The following is a 24255-nucleotide window of genomic DNA, read 5'->3' as shown; positions in this document are numbered from 1 at the left end:
GAAAACTTCCGATCAAAGTTCGGGACTATCTCTGATTTGATCGTCGATCATTTTTGACTCCTCGGGCTTGATCAGAGTCTAATTGCGCGCAGCGTGGACTTTTTGGAATATCTTACGAGTAATGGTGAGTAGCGAACTATTCTTCGATGAACGGCCGAGTGATCCCAATGTTCATAAGCCGGTGACGCGAAGGTGAGTGGAGGCAATTAAGGGCACGCGTGGAAAGCCGCAAAAGGGTATTTTCATATTTTCGCACTCAGAGATAAGGATTCACTCGCAAATAGCCAATCAAGTTTGACAGATAAGCTCGATCTTGGCATGGTATGTTACTTTAACGGCATTTTCTATTCTGAATTTATGAAAATACTATATTGGGTGCACAGACCTTTTAAGGGGGCAGGACTTCAAGGGAAAGTAAGGATGTTTGAACCGAGACTTTTCCTCTTGTCGTCCGTTACCTCTGACGATTTCATTCATTCCATAAATTACCAATAAGAAAGTATCCGGGAAAAAGAAAGAGTTTGAAAGATAAGGATTTAACCAATCACATTTTCATGAGAGTACTGAATACTGAGTCGCTTGATTATGAAATCCTTCCTTGTCTTACCGTATAACCTGAGTCTGTACGGTATAATGCTATCCAAAACTATAGAGGAGGATTGTCCGAATAAGCCCGTTCCTTTTCGTACCGAATATTATTTTACACACGAGGCGGTGACCCCTCCCTTTCTTATCTCTCTAGGAGAAAAACACGACTATAGTAGTCACATATATACAAGTATACAGTCACAGATCTCCTTTCTACTTTGTTTCTTTTCTTCTTTTTCTTTTTTCTCAAGCTTACTTATAATATCAAAGCTACGCTAGAAGCATAGCTTAAAAAGCTCGATTGATCACATTTTCATCGAATAAGCGTTGTATCTCGATATTTATCAGCCAACAGCGCAACGATAATTAGCCACTTTCTGCTTATCTCTCACCACAGATAAGACTTTTTTCTCTTACTAAAAAGATACTGCTTGGCTGTTTAACAAAATGGTCAACGCTACATACGTAGAGTCATCGCAAGATCTCCTTTATTACGCCGATGATGGAACTCCATACATATATAACCTTGGTGATATGGCATGGGGTGAGTAGGCAAAGCCCTGTTTATTCAGCGAGTTCAGGGACATAGTTGACGGAACACTTTGCTTTGATAGTTCTCGCATCTACGGCTTTAGTATGGTTAATGGTTCCCGGTGTTGGATTATTCTACTCGGGTCTTTTGAGACGAAAGAATGCCTTGTCCATGATCTTCTTGAGTGTTGCCGGTGTGGCTGTCGGTTCTTTCCAATGGTTCTTCTGGGGTGAGCACCTCCTTTGTACCTTTCAAAACAAAATGCTTATAAATCGCTTTTACTCAACTACAGGTTACTCTTTGGCTTTCTCTGACACTGGTTCCAAGTTCATTGGAGATCTTCGATACTTTTGTCTTAAAGGTGTTCTTGCCGACCCATCCGCCGGTTCGAGCAGAATTCCAGCTATTCTTTTCTGTGTCTACCAATGCATGTTCTGTGTAAGTTCTGCCTTTCTTTGTAAGCCTGACCTAGCTTACTAATTAAACATTTTACAGGTTATTACCGGTGTCCTCGCTGTTGGTGGTTTCGCTGAACGATCCAAGATTGGACCAGTCATGGTCTTCTTGTTCGCTTGGTTAACCTTGGTCTACTGCCCAATCGCCAACTGGACTTGGAACCCGAATGGATGGTCATTCATCATGGGTGGTTTAGACTTCGCTGGAGGTACACCTGTACACATTTCATCCGGTACTGCGTCAATGGCCATCGCTATTTACCTCGGTAAAAGAAGAGGATACGGTACTGAAAGATTAGCCTACAAACCTCACAACACTGCTTTCATCATTCTCGGTACCGTTTTCCTTTGGTTCGGTTGGTTTGGATTCAACGGTGGATCTGCTCTTTCCGCCAACCTCAGAGCCGTTCAAGCTTGTATCGTTACCAACCTTGCCGCTTCAGTTGGAGGTATCACCTGGATGCTTCTAGATTGGAGACTTGAAAGAAAATACTCCGCAGTCGGTTTCTGTTCAGGTGCCATTTCTGGTCTTGTCGGTATTACTCCTGCTGCTGGTTTCGTCGGTTCTCCAGCTGCTGTAGCTATTGGATTCGTTACTGCCTTCGCTTGTAACTTCGCTACCAAAATCAAGTTCCTCCTCCGAGTTGACGAAACATTGGATATCTTCGCTTCTCACGCTATCGGTGGTATGGTCGGTAACATCTTGACTGGTCTCTTCGCTCAAGCTTCCGTAGCTGGCTTCGACGGTATCACAGAGATCCCTGGTGGCTGGTTTGACCACCATTATATACAATTAGGTTATCAAGTTGGTGAGCAGGTTTTGTGATTTCTATCGTTGGAGAGAGAGAGAGAGAGAGAGAAGGAAGATTGGAGCTGATTTTTTGAAATTTTTGAAATCTTTTTTCCCCGCATAAATAGCCGATCTTTCTGCCGGTTTCGCCTATTCGCTCGTGATGACTACCATCATCTGCTGGATCATGCACTTCATCCCTGGACTTCGATTGAGGGCTTCTGAGGAAGCCGAGATCGTCGGTATCGATGATGCCTACCTTGGTGAATTCGCTTATGACTACGTTGGGACCGACCCTGAACTTCGATTACACCGAGTTGAATCCAAGCCAATCATGTCTTCTGGAGATGTCATTGCTGAGTCTCCAATGTCACCTGGATCTCAAGATGGTGATTCATCGCAAGAGAAAGTTCCTCATGGAGCTAAAGGCAACGCAGCTGTGGGAGGAGGAAGGGTTGATGTTTAAACAGTGATCAAGCAGAATTGAAGTAGTAGATATAGAACATTGTTAAGAGTTGAGAGTGTGTAATTGATAAGCTCATAGATTGTGATCTTACAAAACAACATGAATTGGTTTTTTCCTTTGTAAAAGAGTATATATATGGGAACAATCTCCATCATAACTTATAATTTTCGTTTTTTATAGTTCATTTCGTTCATAGATATGATTTGGTATTCATGCCCCTTTTTATAATATGAGAAGGCTGAGCATGTAATGCACCTTCATCTATGACATTGAGACTCTATGCAAGTTAGACGAAAATGACAGCAATTCATAACTGACCGTCGAAATGTATTTGTACTGTATTGCGCTCTGCGACGCGGTGAAGTGTTTGCGAGAAAATGCCACATTGAAAGAGGTACGGTGAGGTGACCCGTATAATTGCCCCGTGGGCGGCTAGTCACTTGACTTTTTGCTTGGCATCAATCAAAAAATCTGCAAAATGGATCTGTAGTCGTGTATGAAGGTAGTCACATCCATCAACAATTAACATATGGTCGATCAAATCAAGTATATCAAAAATAGATAAAAATAGTCATAAATCATATCATACACAACAATCATACCCACAGAAATAAAGCCAATCATGGAAAGACGTCCAAGTGAAACTACCTCGGTTGGGTCTTCTTCTACACTATCAACATTTAGAGAAAAGATGGCTAGGGCTTTCAGTCCAAACAGGGACGCTCATTCAAGTAATAATGTTAGATTGACAGGAGAGAGGAGACAGAGTTTTGGAAGTATTGGTACAGGTTAGTTTACACCTCTCTCTTCGTAAGCTTTGATTTTCCCTTTAGACGTGAGAGATTGTTATTTGGTTGAATATTACAAAGGACGAAAAAGCCGTGGCGTGGTTTAAATTACTTTTTCGGAACCTTTACGAGATCTACCTAAGTTCCTCATCTGTCTTTGACCGCATGTGAAGAATGAGGAAAAGGCGATTTCCTTATCTTTGAACCTCTAGTGTCATTAGATTATTGGTGGACGTCGCCTTGACCAACCAAAATGCTTTTTGCCTTTTACGTTACGATGCTCTCCTTCTTACCCTTCATTTCAAGATAAGAGATCGCGCGTGAGATCGCTATGGATTCTAATCTGAAAAAGTAGTGATGCGATAAGTGTGCTTGGCATTTTATCATATGCATGGGGAGTACGAAGTGATATGACAGGGTCTAATTGGTTGGAATTTCATGCATGAACTCGAACGATTTGAGTAAGAAACCAAAGGAAGGAAAAAACCAATTTTTGTTTACATATAACGTCATTTTTACCATTTTTAACCGGTCGTTATCATCCTCATTAATTACTCACTCAATTACACCCTGTTTGAACATTATCATTGCCACCCCCTTTGTATCATCAACATTCGTTTTCATATTCATTTTGCTTCCACTTCAACTTTGATTATACTTTCAGCGAACATATATCATCCCAAACACAAGATTAAACGCTGATTAGAACTCAATTGGTAATAGCTAGCATGTCGATGGCTGATGAGAGACCCGGAAGGGCTATTGTGAGTTCCGCTTCATCCATTCCTGGTTTTGCCCTTCACCCAGCTTTCAGTCCGATCTTGGCAATATGTAAGCTAAAGAGCTAATTTACGTCCTGTACAGTACTCTACCGGTCGAGGAGGTGCCGGAAACTTGATGAAATCACCTACAAGAGGACAAGACTTGGAGGCTCAACCTGGAGTTGAAAGAGGAAGGGAATTGTCTCCTCATCCCGTTGGAGAGCTGGTGAGTATTTACTTAGATATATCAACATTTGAAAACATAGCAACAGGGGAGAAACACTCATCCAAATGGGCAAAATGTGCTGACTGGTCATCTATCGCTTCTAGGTAACCCACTCTGGCCGAGGTGGAGCAGGAAATATACACAGATCAGCATCTCGTTCTAGAACCAGAGAACAAATCAACAAAGATGAAAAAGAGGCAGCTGAAGAAGCTATACTTCAAGAAAAGCTTGTAGCTGAAAGAAGAGGTAGACAAGCTGTTGAAGGTGGATTTTCAACTGGGAGAGGTGGTGCAGGTAATATTGAAAGATCAAAATCTAGATCAAGATCTGCCATTCGAAATCCCCTCGGAGGAAGTGTTGCTGGTAAAGATGATTATTCAAGTTTGGCACCCACGGTCAGTCATACACCTACAAGCAACACTCAACATACTATCGGACATTCTGGTAGAGGTGGATTTGGAAACATCCAAGAAGAACGAGGTGATTCAATTGACCTTGAAAAGGTATGTACCTCTTTCACACATGAGGCTGTGACAGAATGAGAAGCTAACACAGAGGTTCGTACGCGAATGTAGGAACAAGCTAGACAGAGATACGAAAGAGAGGTCATTGCTAAACACCAAGCTGAAGAAGCTAATCAACCGTGAGTCAAGTTCTTTTTCAGTCACGTAAATCTCGCTCAAAATTCATTACTGTCTGGTAATATTGCTGACAACGGTTCGTTTAATTAGCTTCACAAGCGGCATGGGTGGAGCAGGCAATTTGCACACGCACGATACGAATCACCCGGACTTTGCGAACTTGTCGTTAGAGGAAAGGGAAGCACATGCAAAGGTACATGCTCATGACGGGGAGCATTATGTTAATACTGGAAGGGGGTAAGTCGATTAACAAATCACCATGACATGGAAATTAACCTTGCTTGTGTCTTCGTGCAGCGGCGCTGGAAATATGAAACCTCCCTCTAAAGAACATTCACCAGCACCTGATGTGGATAGGGGGCGAGGACGTAGCTCAGATGGGCACAAAGGTGGAGTATTCGGTAATGTTTTGAGAAGTATCAGTAGAGCTACAGGTAGAGAGAAGAGTGTAGATGGAAGAAGAAACGATTAGTTCCAAATATCTTTCTTGTGGATAATTACATTCAGATTAATGGGAGGTGGTGAAGAACTGTGCTTAGAAACGATCCTGTAGTAGATTATATTATATTTTTAAAGCGTTGAATATGTATTCGTGCCTATAACTTCTGGTTGATTGTAAATCAGAATGCACTAGACTGACCATTCTCGTCTTATTCAGATACAAGACGGCGTTGTATGTACATTTTGTTTTCCATTTATGATGAGTGCACTCATAGACCCAAAATAACAATAAAATACGATACGTATACAATGATTGCTCCTCTCAACTATTATTTTGAGATTTCAATTTCATCTCAACAGCAGAGCGACCTTCAAATACCCTTGTCTACTTTTTCCATTTTGATAACGTCTATACCGCGAATTCATATTTACTAATAGATGCCAAAACCTAGTTCTCATACAATTCTTTCCATCGCGCAGAAACGCATCCACACACATACACACTTTCCCATAAATTATAAAATTATACATTTTTGTTTCTTTTTTTTAGCTATACCACCATATACAGCATGTGGATAATCTTGATTATTATTTAGATTTTGTGAAGGTAAACGTTTTGAAACTTTTATTTGACGTACTAAAGATTTAAAAGAATTTTCAACATTATTGTTTGTTTTAGCAGAAGTTTCAAAAAAATGACAATTTAATGATTTTGATAATTGAATTCCTTCTTCAGTTGAAACTTCTCTTGAATGATATTGATCTTTTTTATTTCCAACTATAACTATTGGAATTTTATTTAATGATCTTGTAGGATTTATTGTAGAAGATTGTGAAGATGAATAATTATAATGATTTTGATAAATTCCATAAGTTGAATTATTATTATTATTATTTAAAGAATTTTCATCTTTTACTCTAATTACTCTTTCTACTATTCTTTCAACTCTTTCAAAAGTTGCACGTGAAGTTATTGAATATACTATTAAGAAACCTTCACCGTCGCTATAATTAAATAAATGGTAAAATAGTCAGTTTAAAGTTTAAAATAAATTTATTCAGAACAAATACTTTTATTCACCGTATCCATTGATCACGCAATGCTGTGTACTCTTCTATTTTACCCAAAACATAATTCAGCTTGAGTAGCCCACTCTTGAGTAGAATTGAGGATGGCTCATAAATCGTCAAAACGAAATTACACACCTTGTCCTGCCGTATCTAGAACTTCCAGTAAACACGGTTGATCATCCACTACCCATTGTTTTCTATAACAGTCTTCTATCGTGGGATCATAAGTCTAAACATATAAACATTTAGCGCGAATGATAAGGTAAACTTTGTGAACAAAGTATGAAATCTGTTCTTAGACTCACTTCCACAAATGAGGACATTGTGAACTTGATAGATAAATATGATTAATACTTGACAATTTTGGGTTTTGGTTTTTGGTAGAATTCCACACTCACTTGTACTGTTAACGCTGTTTTACCCACACCTCCATCACCTAAAACCGTTATTTTGAACAACATACGAGGTGCTGGCCCCTATAACGCGTTCAAATATTAGTACAATTCATCTACCCAAATTCATCCAGAGCAAATACTACCTTTAAAATTAAAAATTAAAATGAAAAATGTATAACAACTTACCATCTTGCCCAAAGATATTGAGTATAGAATATGACCTCTTAAGATAGAATAAACTCGATATTCACTTGATTCACTCCTTATTCAATAATCGTATATAGCTTTCGATTTAATTTAAATTCGCCTTGACAATTATTGAATCTGAATGTTAAGGAATATTGAATTGATATTTCGTCGTCAAGTCCAATCTTGATCTTCTCGAATCGTGATTTTATGTTTCCCTTATACTTAGATACTTTACTATGAAGCTTTGACGAATCTTATATAGACTAAAAAATAGGTAAAGTCAAGGATTTTAGGGAAGAAGGGCGTAAATAATTTATTGTTGATAATTGAGTAATTGAGTAAAGCTCTAGTTGTTTTCAATTAGTTTTCCGATATATATTAGTCCTCCGTAATGAAGTAGCAATCAATGGTCTTAATTATAAGTTATCAAGGTTGTTGAATCTTTAGAAAACTTGAAACTTTCAAATATCTTTCAATCCAGTGATTTAATTATAATGAGTTGAATTGTTCCGGACTAGCGCGCGTTGTTTAATAGGGTAAATTAAACCAAAGTGACGTGATTTTAATCGATTCCCATTACCAAAAATAAGTAAAAATGTAATGTTCACTTTTCAACGTGTTGAATTGGTCTACTAAAATCATTGAGGATATTGTATGCAGAATAAATGACTGTACATTTGGTACAAACAGATTCGAATGGCTCTGTGTTTACCAGCAATATTAAAAATCTCAAGTCTATTCGTCTTTAAGCTGGAAACCCAAAAAGATGAGGTGTGCTAAATGTGCCTTGAACTTCTATAAAATCATTTTCATTTCTCATTCTCACTTTCACTTTCAATCACCCTTACAAAGTATTTAGTAGTCAGCAACGGCACTGTGCTTATGAATTTACCAGAACATTACTCCGCTGGTAATGCTAGCAGCGATTTACACGACACAACAATAACAGATAACATGTCTACTCGCTGCGCAGTATAGGGAAACAGAACGCTTGGATACCGTGCCCGTCTATCTTTCATCAAAGCTCATCCCGCATAGCTCGGAGCTAGTTCACGAATTACAGAACATTGAGAATAGCAAGGAGCTTGAACGCGTTAACAAGAAACAGGCAGTAACTTCTAATTACAAAATGCTGGAACGACCTGATGTTATATCGTTGTCTCGATATAGACAAGAGAGATTTAAGCAATTCGTCCTCTATTCTTGAATACGACATTTTGAAGCTTGACGACGAGAAATGACGTACATAATCGATGGACATCTCAATAATTTAATTGAATCTATACTTTACTCGTACAGGTAGAAATGGTATAATAATAAACAGAGATACGATTGTACAAATTTGAACGAATATAAAGTGACAACGAGGGTATTAAGTGAATTAGCAAGTACAGGCGGACGGCGTAGTGCTCTCTTCCTGTTCGTTCGCTACTTTCACTCCTCTTGGGCCTGTTTGAGTGGATCTAGTTGGCGGTGGAGCGAGTGGTAGTTTCTTGGCTAATATATTGTGTATCGTGCATCAGCTTTGTAGGTGGGAGAATATACCCCTGTCAAAAGAAAAGGATGGGATGCAAAACCCAAACTCACCGATGTCCATGAACAAACCCTCTACTCCATCGCCTGACTTTGCACTAGCCTCGGCAAATAGCAATCCCTCTTCTTGAGCAAACCTCTCCCCCATCTCCCTCGGCGTCTTCCGTTGTGATTCTAGATCTAGCTTGTTTCCGACGAGCATAATGACTATAGATGGATCTGCTTGACGCTGTAATTCTCGGACCCATGATCTCGCTTTTTCAAAGGAAGCCTGGATCATTCAGAAAGATCAGCTACCTATGATAGAATGTTTGATACCGTGGGACCTACTTCTGGAGCCTGTAGTGAATGACTTGGTCAGCTGGACGTGACCCCTAGGATCAGAAGCCTGGAATTAGCTCACCTGTGTTATGTCGTAAACTATGACAGCAGCATTAGAATTTCTGAAATAGATAGGCGCAAGTGATTTATAGCCTGCCATACAACGTGATGAGCTTCCTAGCAGTTGTGAGAATATTGGACTGGTACTTACGTTCCTGTCCAGCCTAAGGGACCACACGTTGGGAGTCAGTCAAGGTGACATGTCCAGCGCCAAGACTGAAGACTCACTGTGTCCCATATCTCGAATTTGATGGAGGTGCTATCATCTAAAGATACGGTCTGAGTTAAGAAGGCAGCTATGGATTTTGAAATGGTCAGCATGAATAAAGAGTTGAGGAAAATTGCTAGACTTACCACCTAAAGGATGAATTAGAACAAAGGGTATAATCGTTAATACAAATACCTTAATGATAAGGAACAAAACGAGATATTTCGTTGGAACATACCAATAGTTGATTCTCTACAGGTGGATCATGTCAGCTGGATTCCACTCCGAGTGGGAATGTAGGGAGGTAGCTGACCTGAAATCCGAAAATTCGTTCCTAACCTATTTCATCCAAATCAACCGTTAGCCAGCCTTCACTTGAAGTGATCCAAAAAAAACTCCGACACTGAACTAACAAATCGTAAGACCAATGATGATTTCCCTACTGCTGATTCTCCTGTGAGATTGAAGAGAAACAATTAGCCATGTGTCCCGTCATTCTTGAAAGTTCGCGGGGATAATTCACCTAGAAGCACTAATTTGAATGAGGTAGTTCTTGACATATCGATTGATTCGAATATCCTTCGTACACTATATGTTCTTTCGTCAATTCAAGGTTATTTGAATGGTGCAGTCGATATTATTACTCTCTTCCAGATGAGAAATCAAAGTCTAAAATTGAAATGAAATCACAGATTCAGATAACTTGCGCACAGCAACAACAATTCAAAAGTGACGCCATTCCCCAATATTTTGCCACTCAATCAGTGACATTACAAATTAACGTAATCTCAAATCAAACTCTCAATTACATTAGAAATCGTAATTGTATTATCGGGGAATTACACTTGGCATTACCATTTCAGGGTTACCGTCAATTCATAAAAAGACGAATAATTCCACTCAGTCCTTGTCAAATTGAGATTCTTATATTCCTTCTTTTTCTGTTCCTTTCCTATCTCATAGATATTCTACAACAATCTGTAAATTGTCATCCGCACTTCGATTCAGTGTACACGCCAGTCTTCGGAAATCATCGCCAGCGTGGACCTTTCCGCCCGTTTCATCGTGTCAAGCAAACAAGACCCAGCGTTTTGAGGTGATCACTGGTTCTCCTAATTCATTCTGTTTTCGAAGACTCCTTTCTCCTCTTTCACGATCAAATACGACGGGCATCGTCATTCTCTCTCTAAGAACACATTCTACGCAAGCTTTAGTCACGAACCATCAAATCTTCGTCAAGTTACGAGTATATGAGTGATCGATTGTTTCGGTTTCTCGTCATAAACGTGTAGATCAAACTATAGCAAAAGCTCTTCTGTCGTTTTATTGTTCGATCAATTCTACGTTCAGCGTCACTTGAGGAAGTCAATTTTCAGTAACTCAAAATGAGTCACATACCTCCTCCCCCTCCATTCCTTCCCGCTCCACCGACATTCAATGCATTCAGCGATCATGGAGGATCTTCAGCGAGTGGGGGATATGATCCTAATCAGTCTGCACCAAGCAATGACGGACCACCAAGAGATATGTATGCGGACCGAAGTAACAACGATAGGCGAGGTAGAGGAGGCGGTGGTGGACGTGGTCGAGGAAGCGATAGAGGTGGAAGAGGCGGTAGACGAGATGGTCCAGGTAGAGATAGGGAGAGAAGTCCAAGTGAGTAAATCTTTCTGAAAATCGATTGTTTTTGTAATTTGTTGAGACGCTTCGGATCTCACTTCTTTCATTGAGTCAGAACTATGCTTTCTGTGAGGAGATCACTACTTTCACTCGCTTCTTGATTTACCTTTTCCTCCCGTTCCCGGAGTTATTGCTTTCAACCAAGATGTGGTTCAGGAGGACAATTAGTTTTGGCCGTGGACAGTCATGAAAAGTCTAATTTCATGAGTCTTCTAAGCTGTGATGAAAGGCCTGAGTTGAGCGTTGTCTCCTGAGCGCCCTGAAATGAGAGCTTGAGAAGCTGGAGATATTTCCGAGTTTCAGGGTGTTGTCTTGAGATCGATAGAAAGAGTCTTCTCCAACCGTGTCCGAAAATTTTATTACTTCCATTTTTTCAGCGATCTTTCAATTGTCCTTGAGCTCCAACGTGGGAATCACCCATTTCACGTTTTGTATAATGAAGGAGAGAAAACTTTTTGATGATTGTAGGGAATGAATTTGAGCGATCAAGCTGACTTCATGTGATTCTTTCTTCTTTCTCCAATGTTCTAATTTGATAGCTCGAGGTGGTCAAAGTCGAAGAGAAAACCGTTCTGTAGAAGATCGAATTCAAGCCGAACGAGTTTGTCGAACATTATTTGTTAGGAACGTATCGGTATGTCCAGTGTTTTAGTGTTTAAGCATTATCAAAAGGCTTGCATTGCTATTTTAGCGGTTTAGAATACGAAACTAACTCGTAAGAATTGGTTTTGAATAGTATGAAGCTGATTCAGCGGCATTACAAAATTCTTTTTCAACTTACGGAGAAGTGAAAACTTGGTACGATAGGATCAAAGAAAGAGGTATAATCTTCGTTACTTATGTGAGCGTTGTTAATGAAATGTCCATTTATGATTAAAGCTGACCATTATGATTCTTCAGTTTGATCTTCGTGCTGCACAGAAAGCTAGAGATGCAATGCATGGTCTAAAAGCTGGTGATAGATCTGTGAGTTTAATTGCATCATGACCTCGGGATTGAATTTTACTGAGACTTTTATAATACGATGATGTTAGATCGATGTTCATTATAGTTTACCAAGAGATAAAGACTTGATTGGAGATTGCGATCGCGAGAAAAATCAAGTAAGCCTGAAGAAGAAATGCATGACAATTTGACAAAGCACCGCTAAAATCCGCCCGTTGTCTAGGGTTCAATCTTGATATTCGTTCATCCGCCTAGAGTAGTTAGTGAATATGAGCTAGGAAGAACGTGCGAACAATTTGGTGATGTCAAGTCGATAAAACCTGGAAGAGAGCCTGCGTAAGTACCTTCGTACCAGCGAGAAATTAGCCCACCGAGTATTTCTTATTGATCATTTTGGACTCCTTTCAGAGAGAAGATCGTTGAATATTATGACTCAAGAGGTTCGGCATTGTTCTTTGATAGAATGTCCAATCAGCCCTTTCAAGGTGGTACATTAGAATTGAAATTCATTTGGGATGAGAAAGAGGATGCTCTACCACCTCCACCGTATGTGCACAATATTTTGTCCACTTGGTTTAAGTCCGAGCTAATATTTGTGGATAATGTGCAGGCTACTTGAGAGAGCTAAGACCCAAGGGCATAGAAGTGGTGAAGGACCGGGATATGGCGAAGTGCGAGGCAGTCGGAATTCGGGACCACCACCTCCTCCACCTTTCAATGGCCCAGGCGGCTATGGGGGGTCTGGTAGTAGAGATCCTAGAGCTCGATCGCCTGTTAGAGGTGACAGACGTGGTTCTTACAACAGTAATCCACCTAGTCAAGGAAGATACGGAAGTGTGCCACCTTCTATCCCTGTAAGTGACCACCGGTTTTTACTGCCCCGATCAAAGCTGATCAGATTTTTCGATAGCCTGGAGAAGATCGATTGGAACAAGCTAGGAAAGTGCAACAGGTAAGTCCATTGCTCGTGTCCACTATATACTTGACCGTGCTGATAAAAGATTCTAGCTTTTGGCCAATCTGGGTGGTCCACCAACACACTCTGCTGCTGCTCCTCCTCCTAACAGCGCTCATGCTCTTCCACCTCGAAATATGCCGCCACCACACAACCTGAATGGTCCTCCTCCCACTCTCAGTGGCCCACCATCTTCGATGTACCCACCTCGAGATACGGGCTATAATCCTGGCCCAGCTCCTGGACCTCCCAGCAATTATAGATCGTCTGTACCTCCGCCAGCCGGTAATTTCCCGCCTTATCCGCCCGCTAGCAATACTGGTCCACCACCCCCTGCACCACCTACTCAAGGATATAACCCGGCTTCTAATTATCCCCCTCCAGGTAATAGTTACAACACTCCTACTCCAAATTCTTACGGCGGGGCTCCTTCTCAAGGTGGATATAATCCCCCTCAATCATCGCAAGGAGGATACATTCCACCTCAATCATATAACGCACCACCACCTAATCAAAGTCCGTATAACCCCTCTACACCTGCTCCAATTCAACCACCTCCACAATCTTATCCACTTTACCCACCTGCTGCAGGAGGTGGACCTCCTCCACCGTCTAGTTCTTATATGCCACCACCTCAAGGTTATGGACAAAGTGCAAATTCAGGTGGATATGGATATCCACCTCAACCTTCTCAAGGAAATACGAATCAAGGAAACAATAATAACAATTCAAGAACTGGTCAAGCCAAGGATGTTGGAAGTTTATTAGCTATGCTGGTGAGTTTCTGTCGTCTACTGATTAATCAGACACAATGATAGCTAATGGTTTTCTGTTCACTTAACTCAGAGTAATCGTTAAATTGCGCGATGCGGTTTATCAATGAGGGCAACGAAATTGAGAAGAGCAGGTCGCTCTGGATCGATACACTCATGCATGGCATCACATATCCCTTCATCTGAATATCTGACTGAGGGACAAGCTTTCCTCATATAGCCTCAATATGCATCAATCTCATTTTATCATCTTTATCTTTGTATGTATTTGAGCAAGTTAATTTGACCCCTCCTTTAATGTGTTGTGCGATTGTGCCTGAATAATATCCGGTTGTCTCAACATGTTGGTTGGAATTTCGTGAACAATCATCTTCATCTTCCTGTCAACACCTTCCAAAACCAATCTGTCCTCCTACATCTTGTAGACTAGCAGGACAGGTGTTCACGCGCAACTCAATTATTGAGTCACTTCCTTTCCTGATTCTGTATGATCAGATTCTGTTGTCAACACGCTACCTACGCAAATCAATAAGATGAGGTTCGCATTGGAAAATTCTTCAGATGATGAATCCATATCATCACTGGATTATTCCATCTCTTCAGATGACGAAGTCAGTCTTACGCCCTCGTCAGTATTGCTTTTTTTGCCAGAATACATTACTATCAACCTTTCTTCTGTTACCTTGAGGCTTACCTGTGGTCTCAGGTGGATAATGGAATTGAGCTGACGAGATTCCATTTTAGACGCAATCCTCGTTCGACTTTAGGTAGAAATATATTGACTGCATACGACACGTCTGATGAGTCTGCTCTGGATTCTGAAGATGAAGTTAACCTAGGATTGGATGACTCTTGGGATGTGGTCAAGACAAAATCCAGTGGAGGGTCGAGTCACAGGGAAAAGAAGGATTCTCCGTGCGTAGGCGTTCTTATGTCCCAATGCTTAGTCTTTGTACCCCGAAGGATAGTGGATTGACTCTAAGGCCCATCAGTTCGAAGATAGATATCAAGGGCAAGGGAAAAGCGAAACTTGTTTCCTCTTTGGCTTATAGGTTTATTGTCCCTAGAAAAGCTATATCTGCCAAAGCGGAACATACGCTGGACGAAAGGGAGAATCAATTTGACGCATGGATAAAGTCATCTGATCAGGAAGCTTGGGTAAGTCATTGATCTCCTTGTTCTTCTCGTCTAGAGCTGAGAATATGTATATAGAGAGATGGCCAAAAACAAGCGACTCAACGCAGAGGTGAACTCCGCAATATAGCTTCAAATGCTAGGGCAAGATTGCAATCTCAGGAAGACCTTCGCTTGGAGCGAGAAGCTAATGAACTTCATAAAATGCTGGAGGGTATGACGATGAAAAATGAACAGGAGCAGAAGGAGCTCGAGAGGAAATTTAAAGAGAGAGAACAGAAGTTGTGGAGTGTGAGTACAGCTTGTCCCCATAGAGTCAAGCTATATTCGCGTGGTGCTGAAATACCTTTTTTAGGATATTGAGTCTGCTATCAAGGATGTCGAGCGACGAGAGGCCGAGAACGCAGCGAAGATTGTCGCTGCTGCTCAGCAGCTCAAAGCGGAGGAAGCGGCTGAAGAGGCTGCAGCTGACAAAGTCGCTCAGCAAGCTGCAGATGAGAAGAAGGCGCAAGTTGAGCATTGGGAAAGGGAGAAAGCAGAAAAAGACAGGAAGATAGCACAACAGGCCGAGGAAGCGGTTAGAAGAGAAGCTGCCAAACGTGCAGAAGAGGACGCGACGGCGAAAGCTGAACAAGACAAAGATCAATCCGGTAGCGAATGGAAGAAATGGGTTGATAAGCAAAAATGGATGAAAGAGCATGTCATAAACCCTGTCAAAGCTGATAGGCCGACGAAAACCGCTTTGAGAGGTGGAATGAGATTGATGACGAGAGGTTTAGGACAAGTGGTCAACACCAAAGAGGGTATCATCAGAGTTGTGAGTGTGAAGAGGCAGTGTCAATGACAGAATAGCTGATTAGACTTTCGCAGACCAACGATCTTCATGCAATCTTATGCGAACAGCTCCCGTCGCCACCATCCCCGTCATCGCCTGTCACTTTGAACAACGACATTCCGAAAACCTACGCTTACCTGCTTTCACATCTTGCCAAGGCTCTCATCAAACAAGCAGAGAATGAGGTCAGTGCCAAGCCAGATGCTGCTTTCCCCCTGGCCAGGATCGTACTGGGCTTGCTTTTTCGAGGTCATTCTGCTTTGGGTGAGATAGTCTACACAAGGTTTGTCAAGAAATGCCCATGGGTGGTTCCATATTATCCTACGAGGCAAACCGTAAGTTTCCGTATCATGTTGTCTTTATTGTGTAGCTAATATGAGCGACTGTGACAGAATCAGTCTCGAGATGAGTATGAGAAATCTACCGGTCGAGGGCCCGACGAATCAATAGCAGAGTACATCTCTAGAATGGCAGGTATCTGTACTCTGTACTTTGCAATCCTTCAAACACCCCTATCATCTATTGTACCAACAATTGCCGATTCACCACCAACACCTTCTCAATTGGAAAGCCTGATCATCCCAGCACTTCGGTTCCCCGCCTCATGGACATGGATGGCCCTCGCTCTTAAAGAACCTGTACCGTCGTACCCTCCTACCGCTCACTTGTTATCTTCGTGGATTGACATCGTTGCTCATGAAGCAGTACGAGTATTTGGTCGAGGGCAAATGAGTAAGATCTGGGAGGTAATTGAGCGAGAAGGATTAGGAGAAGGATTGATTAAGGGGGATAGTGAGGCTGCAAGACAGAAATTGAGGTTGACGCTCGAAAAATGGCGCCAAGGGCAATTTGAGGTGCCCAAAGGGCGAGTTTGGGAGTAGATTTGTCGAAGTCTGCTATGGGTCAAGACGGGATGTCCCGTATCTCATCTGTATTATCATATCATAGTATTCTATATCATTTCGTTACTTGCATAAAAAAATGGACGAAAACACAAAGCAAACACACTGTGAACCTTGCATTCATGCAAGGTTAAGTAGTAGACAATTTCATGATGTAATTATGGTATTCCATGTATAGACGACATCGACGTGCCTGAATTTAGCCTATAAACAATTTCAGCTGATTCGAATTGTGGACACTTTCTCATTTTCTCTTTCAAGTTGACTTGTATCATATTCGATCAGTACCTTGATTATATATAAACCCCACTGTCTAATTGGAAACCCAATGGTGAACCGATAATACCCAGCGTTGGGCCCGACTTCATGACTTCTGAAGCATCAAGATGTCTGAAGCATATCCCATCACCCCATCTATCGATACGACAGCACCATCCTCATTCTCAATCTCACCTCAGCCTCATACATCACAGCATATATATCGCCAACCTATCGATCATCATATGTTTGCTATGTCCCACACTACCTCGTTGAGTCGAAATAGGTCGACAAGACATTCTGAACTCCGATCGGAATCAACAATGTCAGAAGATCCGGAAATACCTCGTCCACCTCGACCTGAGTCTCCTGATCCGCCTGAAGATAATGCGCCACCTCCTGAAGAGGAAGTAACTTGGTTGAGACTTGGAGCTCATTATGGAGGCTTGGTACTTGCTAGTATGCTTGGATGTTTGATAAGATTAGGGTTAAATGGATTGGGTACATGTGAGTTAATTACGATTTCTTCACATGTTATCGTCAATTTTGGGATCGTCTATAACTCTCAATAGCTGCTGACTTTCGATATGTCGACGAATCAGACGACGGTGCAGTCATATATCCTTTAGCATGGTCACAAGGTGTCGGAAGTGGAATCATGGGATTATCTTTGGCAAGAAAGAATGAAATCATATCAATGTGAGTAGAAGGCATTCTATCAACACATGAAACATTATTGCGTTGCTCAGAAGCTGATGTAAAATATTCAAACCTGTCTATCTCTGTTGTAGATACCCGCCAATATACACCTTCTTGACTACCGGTATAGCAGGGTCCGTTACCACCTTTTCTTCTTGGATGCTTGAGGGATATCTATCATTTAGCAATTTCGATAAATACAATAGAAAGGGATTACACGACGTGAGCGACTGTTCTCGTCTCGTCGATTTGTGATTAACGCTAATGTTGGTCTATAATGCCTAATGATATATTCAGACTGTAGACGGTGTTGTCTATTCTCTTTCCACTTTCGCAATTGCCATAGCATCATTACGATTTGGAGAACACTTTTCAACCCTCTTACCCTCTTTAACTCTTTTGCGAAGAGTATATCATACACCTCGACAAGACCGAATACCTTCAAAACTACCCAACGGTAACCAGAGAGGAGAATCTTCTTCAAATTCTTCAGACCAGAATGATAATCCTAATCAACCTAATCACAATTCTGATCATGAAAAAGTAAAACAAAATTCAAATTTAAACAATAATAAAAGTTTAATTAGATTATCTCAAACTCCAATATTAGATTTAATTTGGATCTCAACAGCTTTTTTATCATACTTAATAATTTTATTACTTTACTTTTTAGGTCCAACAAATTGGAAACATAATATTATTTTTCCAATGTTATTAAGTCCACCTGGAACTATAATTCGTTTTTACCTTTCAAAATTAAATACAAAATCAATTTTTTTAAATAAATTTCCTTTAGGTACTTTTTTAGCTAATATATTTTCTACAATAATAATTTCAATTACATTTTCTCAACAACGTAAATTTAATTCAATAAATTCTTCTTCTTTAATTTGTAATGGATTATATTCAATTCAACAAGGTTTTTGTGGTTGTTTATCAACTGTTTCTACTTTTGTTGTTGAAGCTAGAACAATTAAAGGAAAATTTAAATGGATTTATTTAGGATCAAGTATTGTTTTAGGTCATTTAATTGTTTTAGCTATTGTAGGTGGTACGGGATGGGGTTCAGGTGGATATCAAAATGTTTGTACAGGTTAACTGAATATCATGGTTTGTACAATTAAGTTATAGATGGCTTTGTAATTCATGACATTCCGTTGTATAATTATACATCTATGTATAGATGATTGAAGAGATACTTTGACCAAGATCTATGCTACAGATTATTCCGACGTCTATTCCTCGCAAATGTCCATTAAACCATACATGTGTAATGAAGTCTACGCCGCCAAAGCAGCTTTCTTGAAATCGTCCATTGCTTTACTTTGTGTTCGACTGCAACAAAACATCAGCAAAGCACCACATCACGTTTAAATGGAGACTAACGCTATATGCATTATGACACCTATCCGGCTCATCTCCTTAATTAAGATATCGACATCGTCTTCGATTGATTTCGAAGCTATACGCAGATTCGACAGAATTAGCAAATCGATCGGACTCTAATCTACCGGTGACATTTGAAAGTGACTAACCTGATTGATCGCCAAGCTTGGTACATCTTCTCAATTCCTTGATTAACAATTTGATAATCATACACCATACCAATATGACCTGTGCATCGACTTCTTGTGGAGGCTACAGGATACTCTGGTTTAGTCTGATTCTTTCTCGATGATACCATTGATGAGTAATACGGGATCTTCACTCACGATAGGCGGAAGAGCTCTTATCAATTCAGCCGATCTCCTACCTGCAGAAACGGCAACTTCATTCTCAGTGTCTAACGAGTTGATGTCATGCATCAACATTTCAGCAGCAATGGTCTCATGGTGCTAGAAGCATAATCGATTTATCAGCTTCGATACTCGCGGTTCAGCGGGCAGAAGTAAGTAAGTCTTACAAGCAATATCGTGTGACTTTTAATGACCGGTTCTACCGACCCTTCTTGTTCGGCCATCTTCCTCCTCTCAACAGGCGATATCCCTTCAACTCCAAGACTATCGATATAATGTGTAAGGGCTCTTGAACAATCATCATAATCTTTAGAATTTCTATATTTTGGCTGATTGAGCCATCCTGGAGGTAGCTTTGGGGGAGGTGAGCCGGTCGATGAGGATGTGCCAAGTGCACTTGCATAAGCCGTCCACGCTTGAGTATACTCGGAATCGTCTGTCGGAGTAAGGAAAGCTAGTTTCGACGCTCGTTCAAGGATTGTCACCTGTACCGTATGGTAAGCTAAGAAATGATACCCGCCAATATACAATCAACGTACAGCTTTTATCCAACGAATGCTGCGGAGGACGGCCTATCAGCAAGATTCAATGCGCAAGAGTATATCCGTGCTGAATTACTCACTAGGGCGAATCTCCATCTGGATGAGGAAAGGCCGTGCCTCTGTACAGATCTCGAATTGTTACATCATCTTGCAGTGTGACAGATTGCTAAAGGGTTTCGAATGCGATTTTAGTCAATGAATTCAACACTTTGATCATCGCCTATATGTACTCACCGAAGCAATCTGATCCAGTGGTCGGCCAAATGGCGTGGCAATATCTTCATCTCGCAATGAAGACGGGAACCCTGTTGCGAATGCGCCGCATTTCTCAATGGCATAAACGCACCAGCTGATGACGAGTTTATCAGCTAATTATGACAGCATCTAGGTTAGACATTAGACCTACAACGCATGAACCCTTTCTGCCAATTCCACCGCATCTTCCGGAGGTGGCAAGAGATGCACTCGATTCCGTAAAAATGGATTGTCCGCATGAGCTGGTCGAAATGTTAATGAAGGTATTTGGTGGAGTCCTGTGGATGAGACCAATCGAACGGCTAGACCAGCAATGAGCCAGCCCTGTATCTGGATCATCAGCGCTCGTTCTCGTCTATGAAGCATGATACTTAGAACTGACCTCATGATGCCTTCCGTTGGTGTATGAGTAAGCACAAAGCAACATTGCGGCCTTGACAGCGTCTATTAAGCGGTCACTATTCGGTCCAGCAGAGTCGAGATGTCTACAGGCCTCGGCAAAGAAATGAGCTTCCATAGCTGACAGATTGGGAGAAGCTGTCATCCTTGTTGCCCAGAGATACTGTATATAGCAAGATTAGGTTGGGATTCTCCATGCCATGCACAAATTGATGCGGACGGGATAGGGCAGGACGTACCATTGCGTTCAGCAACGCCAGACTTGGTCTTGTCCGATCATTGAAAGACATCCTATATCTAAATCGAGGTATACTCATCTCGAAGAATAACCGAGAATGTCCGAAGAAAACCTCCAGTCTGTCCGCCTATCAGCAATTACACCTGATGGAGATGACTGAAAATGCTACTCACAGCTTGTCCCGATCTTCATCCCTCAAGCCGTCCGTCTCGATCCTGCTTCTAAACAAGGAGGTTCTATTCGGTCCATCAGGTCTTGTCGAGCTACTTTTCGCCCACTGTCCACTCTGCACCTTGCCCGTCCTTCGTTTCTTCGTTGTGTCTACTGCGTCATCAAAGTCATCTTTGCCCAATTGACCGGACGTATCGGTTGGACTGAACAAGAATTCGCCCAATCGTTCAGTTATTTTATCAACAGGATCTCCACTATCAGCTAATTCGGCTGTGTAACGAAGACTCGCAAGACTCGCTGCTTCAGCATAAATGGTTTGAGGACCTGGAGGAGCGTGTATTGAGCCTGATGTACTAGCACTTCCGCTTGGCGTATTGGCGGTCTGTCCATTAGATGTTGAAGACTCGGAAGTGATGGACAGCTGATGGGTAAGGAGCGCAGCTGGTCGTGCAGGATATTGCGCATGCGAGGTTGACAAGGGTAAATTTTGGGATGGAAGGGATGGCATCGAGTGGGTTTGGGGATAAGAATAATTGATTGGGATAGAGCCATCTTGGTTCCCGCTATTGAAGGTCGCCTTCGGCAGGGGCGATGAGGAGGGATGAGAATTGTATATTGGGTAAGATGGAGGTACCGCTATCTCTTGAAGAGTGTTAGCTTGAGAAGTATTGGTAGCGAATTGAACATTCTCGGGGATCAGGGGGTATGCATATTGATTGTGTGGACCAGGTTGAGGGAATGCCATATTGATAGCTGTTTGGGATGTAGCAGCATCTGCGTACGCATTGAAAGCTTGGCCGTTCATATTTACGTTTGGCGTAAAAGTTGATGAGTTGGAACTATCCCCGGTGAGAGGTAGAGTGTAGTTGAGATAAGGAGTTTGATCTTGACTGTCATTGTGATAGGAACCTCCATATACAGGTTGTTGAAGGGCGTTTTCATCATACGTCAAAGGTTGAGAGCTGAATGCTGGCGGGATATTCGGAACTGAGCCTTGGTTGATGATATCTGATAGTTCAGCTGCACCATTTGTCAGTATGCCTGAGGATGTGGAAGAGAAATCGTTGGGACAATAGAGTTGCTCACCGACACGTGATTCCAATGCTTGAACTTTCTGAGCTTTTGCAGGTGGCTGATATTCGCACTCTTGCTTGTACTTTACGCAACTTGAACATGCTGGTCTTTCACCAGAACAGCGCTATTTCCACGGAGTGAGCACATTTTCGATCACATCCCGGATTCTCGATGAAACTCACCAACTTGCGCCGTCGACAGAATTTACATGCCCTATCCATTTGTTAGATTTGATTGATCACATCGCGGTCTCTTGTGATCTCGAACTTACATTCCTCGTCGCAGAGAAGTGCCGGAAGGTGCGATATGGTCTATTGAGGCTATTCCAGATGGACCGGAATCTGTATTTTGGTCAGAACGACAATTTTGTCAAGTACTTGGGGGAACTCACAAGAAGAACCCTGCTCCTGATAAGAATGACCCTGGCCTGCTTGCTGAGATCTGTCATATTCGTTAGCCTTGATAGAGGTTTTACAATAAATGAACATGAGGACTCACCCTTCCGACATCATTCCATTCAGATCACCTAATGATCTTAATCAGATACGATCCTTCAAAGACTTGACATGATGACTACTTACCAGAGGAAGAAGAGCTGGAAGTAGGTGCATTGAGTAAAGCGAATCTATTCATACTCGACGTGTCTGATCCGCCAGCTTCCGGCGACACCGATTCTTTCTCCCCTAGACTAGGTACTCCTGACATCCGCCTCGGTTCGTGGATAGTACTTCCGAAATCCTGCTGATATACTGGATTACTGGATCCCGAAGGTTGGTCATATCGTGATGCGTCGAGCTGTTGTGGCTGAAAATGAGTCCACTCATCGCTGGAGTATTCGCTAGGATACCAATTAGTGAATTGCGATGTGTCATCCTGTTGGACCTGCCAGTCACTCTGCACCAGCGGCCGTTGCTGCATATCTCTGGGTATTTATAGTGTTGTTATGGATTCGCAAGATTTCTGTTTTCGTAAATGACTTTGATGACAATGCGTTGAGTGTTATGAGTTTGAATATTATTCAATTAGACAGGGTCTATTTTACCAGAAATACAAAAATGTCCCCTGTCCTGGTCTATCTATTCATACCCTGACTCCGGGTTATTTTAGTGCTGGAATACTAAACCACTGAACTGTTGGTCGATCTTTGGTATAAATTCATGTATTTTAGTCATACTTAAGTTTCTTTTGGTGAGTAGGTGAAAACCCAATTAGACCGAAAATCCAGAAAGCTTAAAGTCTACCAAAAATCCTATTTAATCATAATCGTAGTTGAAAAGGGGCAATTTGATCATAAGGGAAAATTACAAAATAAATGACGAGATTTTACAGAAGAGAAAACTATAAAGAAAGATTTATCAAATTCCCTCAATTGCTATTACCCTCAGATATTGACCATGAGATCGACTGTTTTGTATACTGCGGATTTATCGAGATAGAACGCCAATCCCACTGTCTTGGGATTGATCATGACCCATGTGATCGGACATTCTTGTACGCTACCTTATATCCTGTAAGCCAAGTTACCAGATTTTACAACCCATCAACTGCGTATGCTTGGTATTTCTCTTGCTGTCCTGATCTGGCACTCCTTCATATTCTGCCCTTGAGAAGCTTAGGGATGCATAAAGACTTCTTCTCGTCCATTACTCTACATGTGAGATTACTGGCCTCTTGCGATGAGGGATTTATTTAATTTTTTAAGTACTCCACTGTGCCTAGAGCGGTGCCTCGAAAGATAGGTCAAGTTTTTAGAAGACGATCGTACCAGAAAAGTGGGGCAACTGATGAATGGGGGGGATCATCAAACTTCCTATCATAATGGTTTCAGGTGTTGGCATAAAAGTATTCTTCCTTGAAAGCCGATTTGATGACAATGATCACCTCTCCGAATGAAGAGCTCTGCACCACGAGAGCTCTGCACCACGATGCTCAAAAGGAAACTTGTTTTGATCTATCTGTCTATCCGAATGGTGTGGAGCTCTCGTGGTCTCCAGTTATGACGATCTGAAAGTCGACCTCTTACGATGTAATCCACGAAATAAACCGACAAAGGTGTTTAACACAATTCCGCCATTGCACCACAGCTTGGCAGACCTTATTGGCTGCAAACTCGTACACTCCCACCAGCTTCATAACCTCATCATGACATCCAACGATAGACCCGGCTCACGTTAACCATCTGACACTGATTCGC

General features: G+C 41.6%; 8 protein-coding genes across 8 annotated transcripts; 5 read left to right on the top strand and 3 right to left on the bottom strand.

Moving 5' to 3' along the window:
- Window positions 1–1035: 1035 nt before the first annotated feature.
- On the top strand, window positions 1036–2831 carry I206_102000 (uncharacterized protein; the record flags this gene model as incomplete). Its single annotated transcript, XM_019158602.1, has 5 exons — window positions 1036–1132; window positions 1203–1349; window positions 1413–1558; window positions 1616–2384; window positions 2494–2831. 5 exons carry the CDS (start codon window positions 1036–1038, stop codon window positions 2829–2831), a joined length of 1497 nt encoding a protein of 498 aa, XP_019008348.1.
- A 1516-nt stretch (window positions 2832–4347) lies between these two features.
- On the top strand, window positions 4348–5719 carry I206_101999 (uncharacterized protein; the record flags this gene model as incomplete). Its single annotated transcript, XM_019158603.1, has 6 exons — window positions 4348–4383; window positions 4484–4606; window positions 4711–5109; window positions 5182–5249; window positions 5338–5484; window positions 5545–5719. The coding sequence occupies 6 exons, from the start codon at window positions 4348–4350 to the stop codon at window positions 5717–5719; spliced, it is 948 nt and encodes a 315-aa protein (XP_019008349.1).
- Window positions 5720–6203: 484 nt separating this feature from the next.
- On the bottom strand, window positions 6204–7220 carry I206_101998 (uncharacterized protein; the record flags this gene model as incomplete). The annotated part of the gene is made up of 5 exons (XM_019158604.2): window positions 6204–6693; window positions 6770–6803; window positions 6895–6988; window positions 7065–7088; window positions 7158–7220. The coding sequence occupies 5 exons, from the start codon at window positions 7218–7220 to the stop codon at window positions 6204–6206; spliced, it is 705 nt and encodes a 234-aa protein (XP_019008350.2).
- Window positions 7221–8724: 1504 nt separating this feature from the next.
- Window positions 8725–10025, bottom strand: I206_101997 (uncharacterized protein; the record flags this gene model as incomplete). The annotated part of the gene is made up of 9 exons (XM_019158605.1): window positions 8725–8840; window positions 8931–9147; window positions 9280–9350; window positions 9409–9421; window positions 9486–9553; window positions 9704–9717; window positions 9779–9804; window positions 9879–9919; window positions 9989–10025. The coding sequence occupies 9 exons, from the start codon at window positions 10023–10025 to the stop codon at window positions 8725–8727; spliced, it is 603 nt and encodes a 200-aa protein (XP_019008351.1).
- An 825-nt stretch (window positions 10026–10850) lies between these two features.
- On the top strand, window positions 10851–13903 carry I206_101996 (uncharacterized protein; the record flags this gene model as incomplete). The annotated part of the gene is made up of 11 exons (XM_070202488.1): window positions 10851–11121; window positions 11685–11779; window positions 11882–11986; window positions 12046–12111; window positions 12180–12248; window positions 12314–12426; window positions 12499–12636; window positions 12701–12944; window positions 13001–13042; window positions 13099–13821; window positions 13892–13903. The coding sequence occupies 11 exons, from the start codon at window positions 10851–10853 to the stop codon at window positions 13901–13903; spliced, it is 1878 nt and encodes a 625-aa protein (XP_070058589.1).
- Window positions 13904–14351: 448 nt separating this feature from the next.
- I206_101995 (uncharacterized protein) lies at window positions 14352–16668 on the top strand (the record flags this gene model as incomplete). The annotated part of the gene is made up of 7 exons (XM_019158608.1): window positions 14352–14446; window positions 14563–14733; window positions 14811–14976; window positions 15031–15243; window positions 15308–15769; window positions 15823–16122; window positions 16180–16668. The coding sequence occupies 7 exons, from the start codon at window positions 14352–14354 to the stop codon at window positions 16666–16668; spliced, it is 1896 nt and encodes a 631-aa protein (XP_019008354.1).
- Window positions 16669–17075: 407 nt separating this feature from the next.
- Window positions 17076–18744, top strand: I206_101994 (uncharacterized protein; the record flags this gene model as incomplete). Its single annotated transcript, XM_019158609.1, has 4 exons — window positions 17076–17454; window positions 17550–17646; window positions 17739–17868; window positions 17944–18744. 4 exons carry the CDS (start codon window positions 17076–17078, stop codon window positions 18742–18744), a joined length of 1407 nt encoding a protein of 468 aa, XP_019008355.1.
- A 182-nt stretch (window positions 18745–18926) lies between these two features.
- Window positions 18927–22979, bottom strand: I206_101993 (uncharacterized protein; the record flags this gene model as incomplete). Its single annotated transcript, XM_019158610.1, has 18 exons — window positions 18927–18981; window positions 19033–19108; window positions 19182–19284; window positions 19359–19481; window positions 19550–19867; window positions 19922–19940; window positions 20005–20090; window positions 20159–20273; window positions 20331–20503; window positions 20562–20741; window positions 20818–20935; window positions 20990–22007; window positions 22074–22185; window positions 22244–22274; window positions 22333–22402; window positions 22453–22502; window positions 22560–22587; window positions 22643–22979. 18 exons carry the CDS (start codon window positions 22977–22979, stop codon window positions 18927–18929), a joined length of 3012 nt encoding a protein of 1003 aa, XP_019008356.1.
- Between the last annotated feature and the right edge of the window lie 1276 nt (window positions 22980–24255).

This window comes from Kwoniella pini, chromosome 2 (assembly GCF_000512605.2).
Source record: "Kwoniella pini CBS 10737 chromosome 2, complete sequence".
Lineage (NCBI taxonomy): Eukaryota > Fungi > Basidiomycota > Tremellomycetes > Tremellales > Cryptococcaceae > Kwoniella > Kwoniella pini.
The sequence above is the reverse complement of the archived record's forward strand: the minus strand, read 5'-3'. Positions and strand labels throughout refer to the sequence as shown.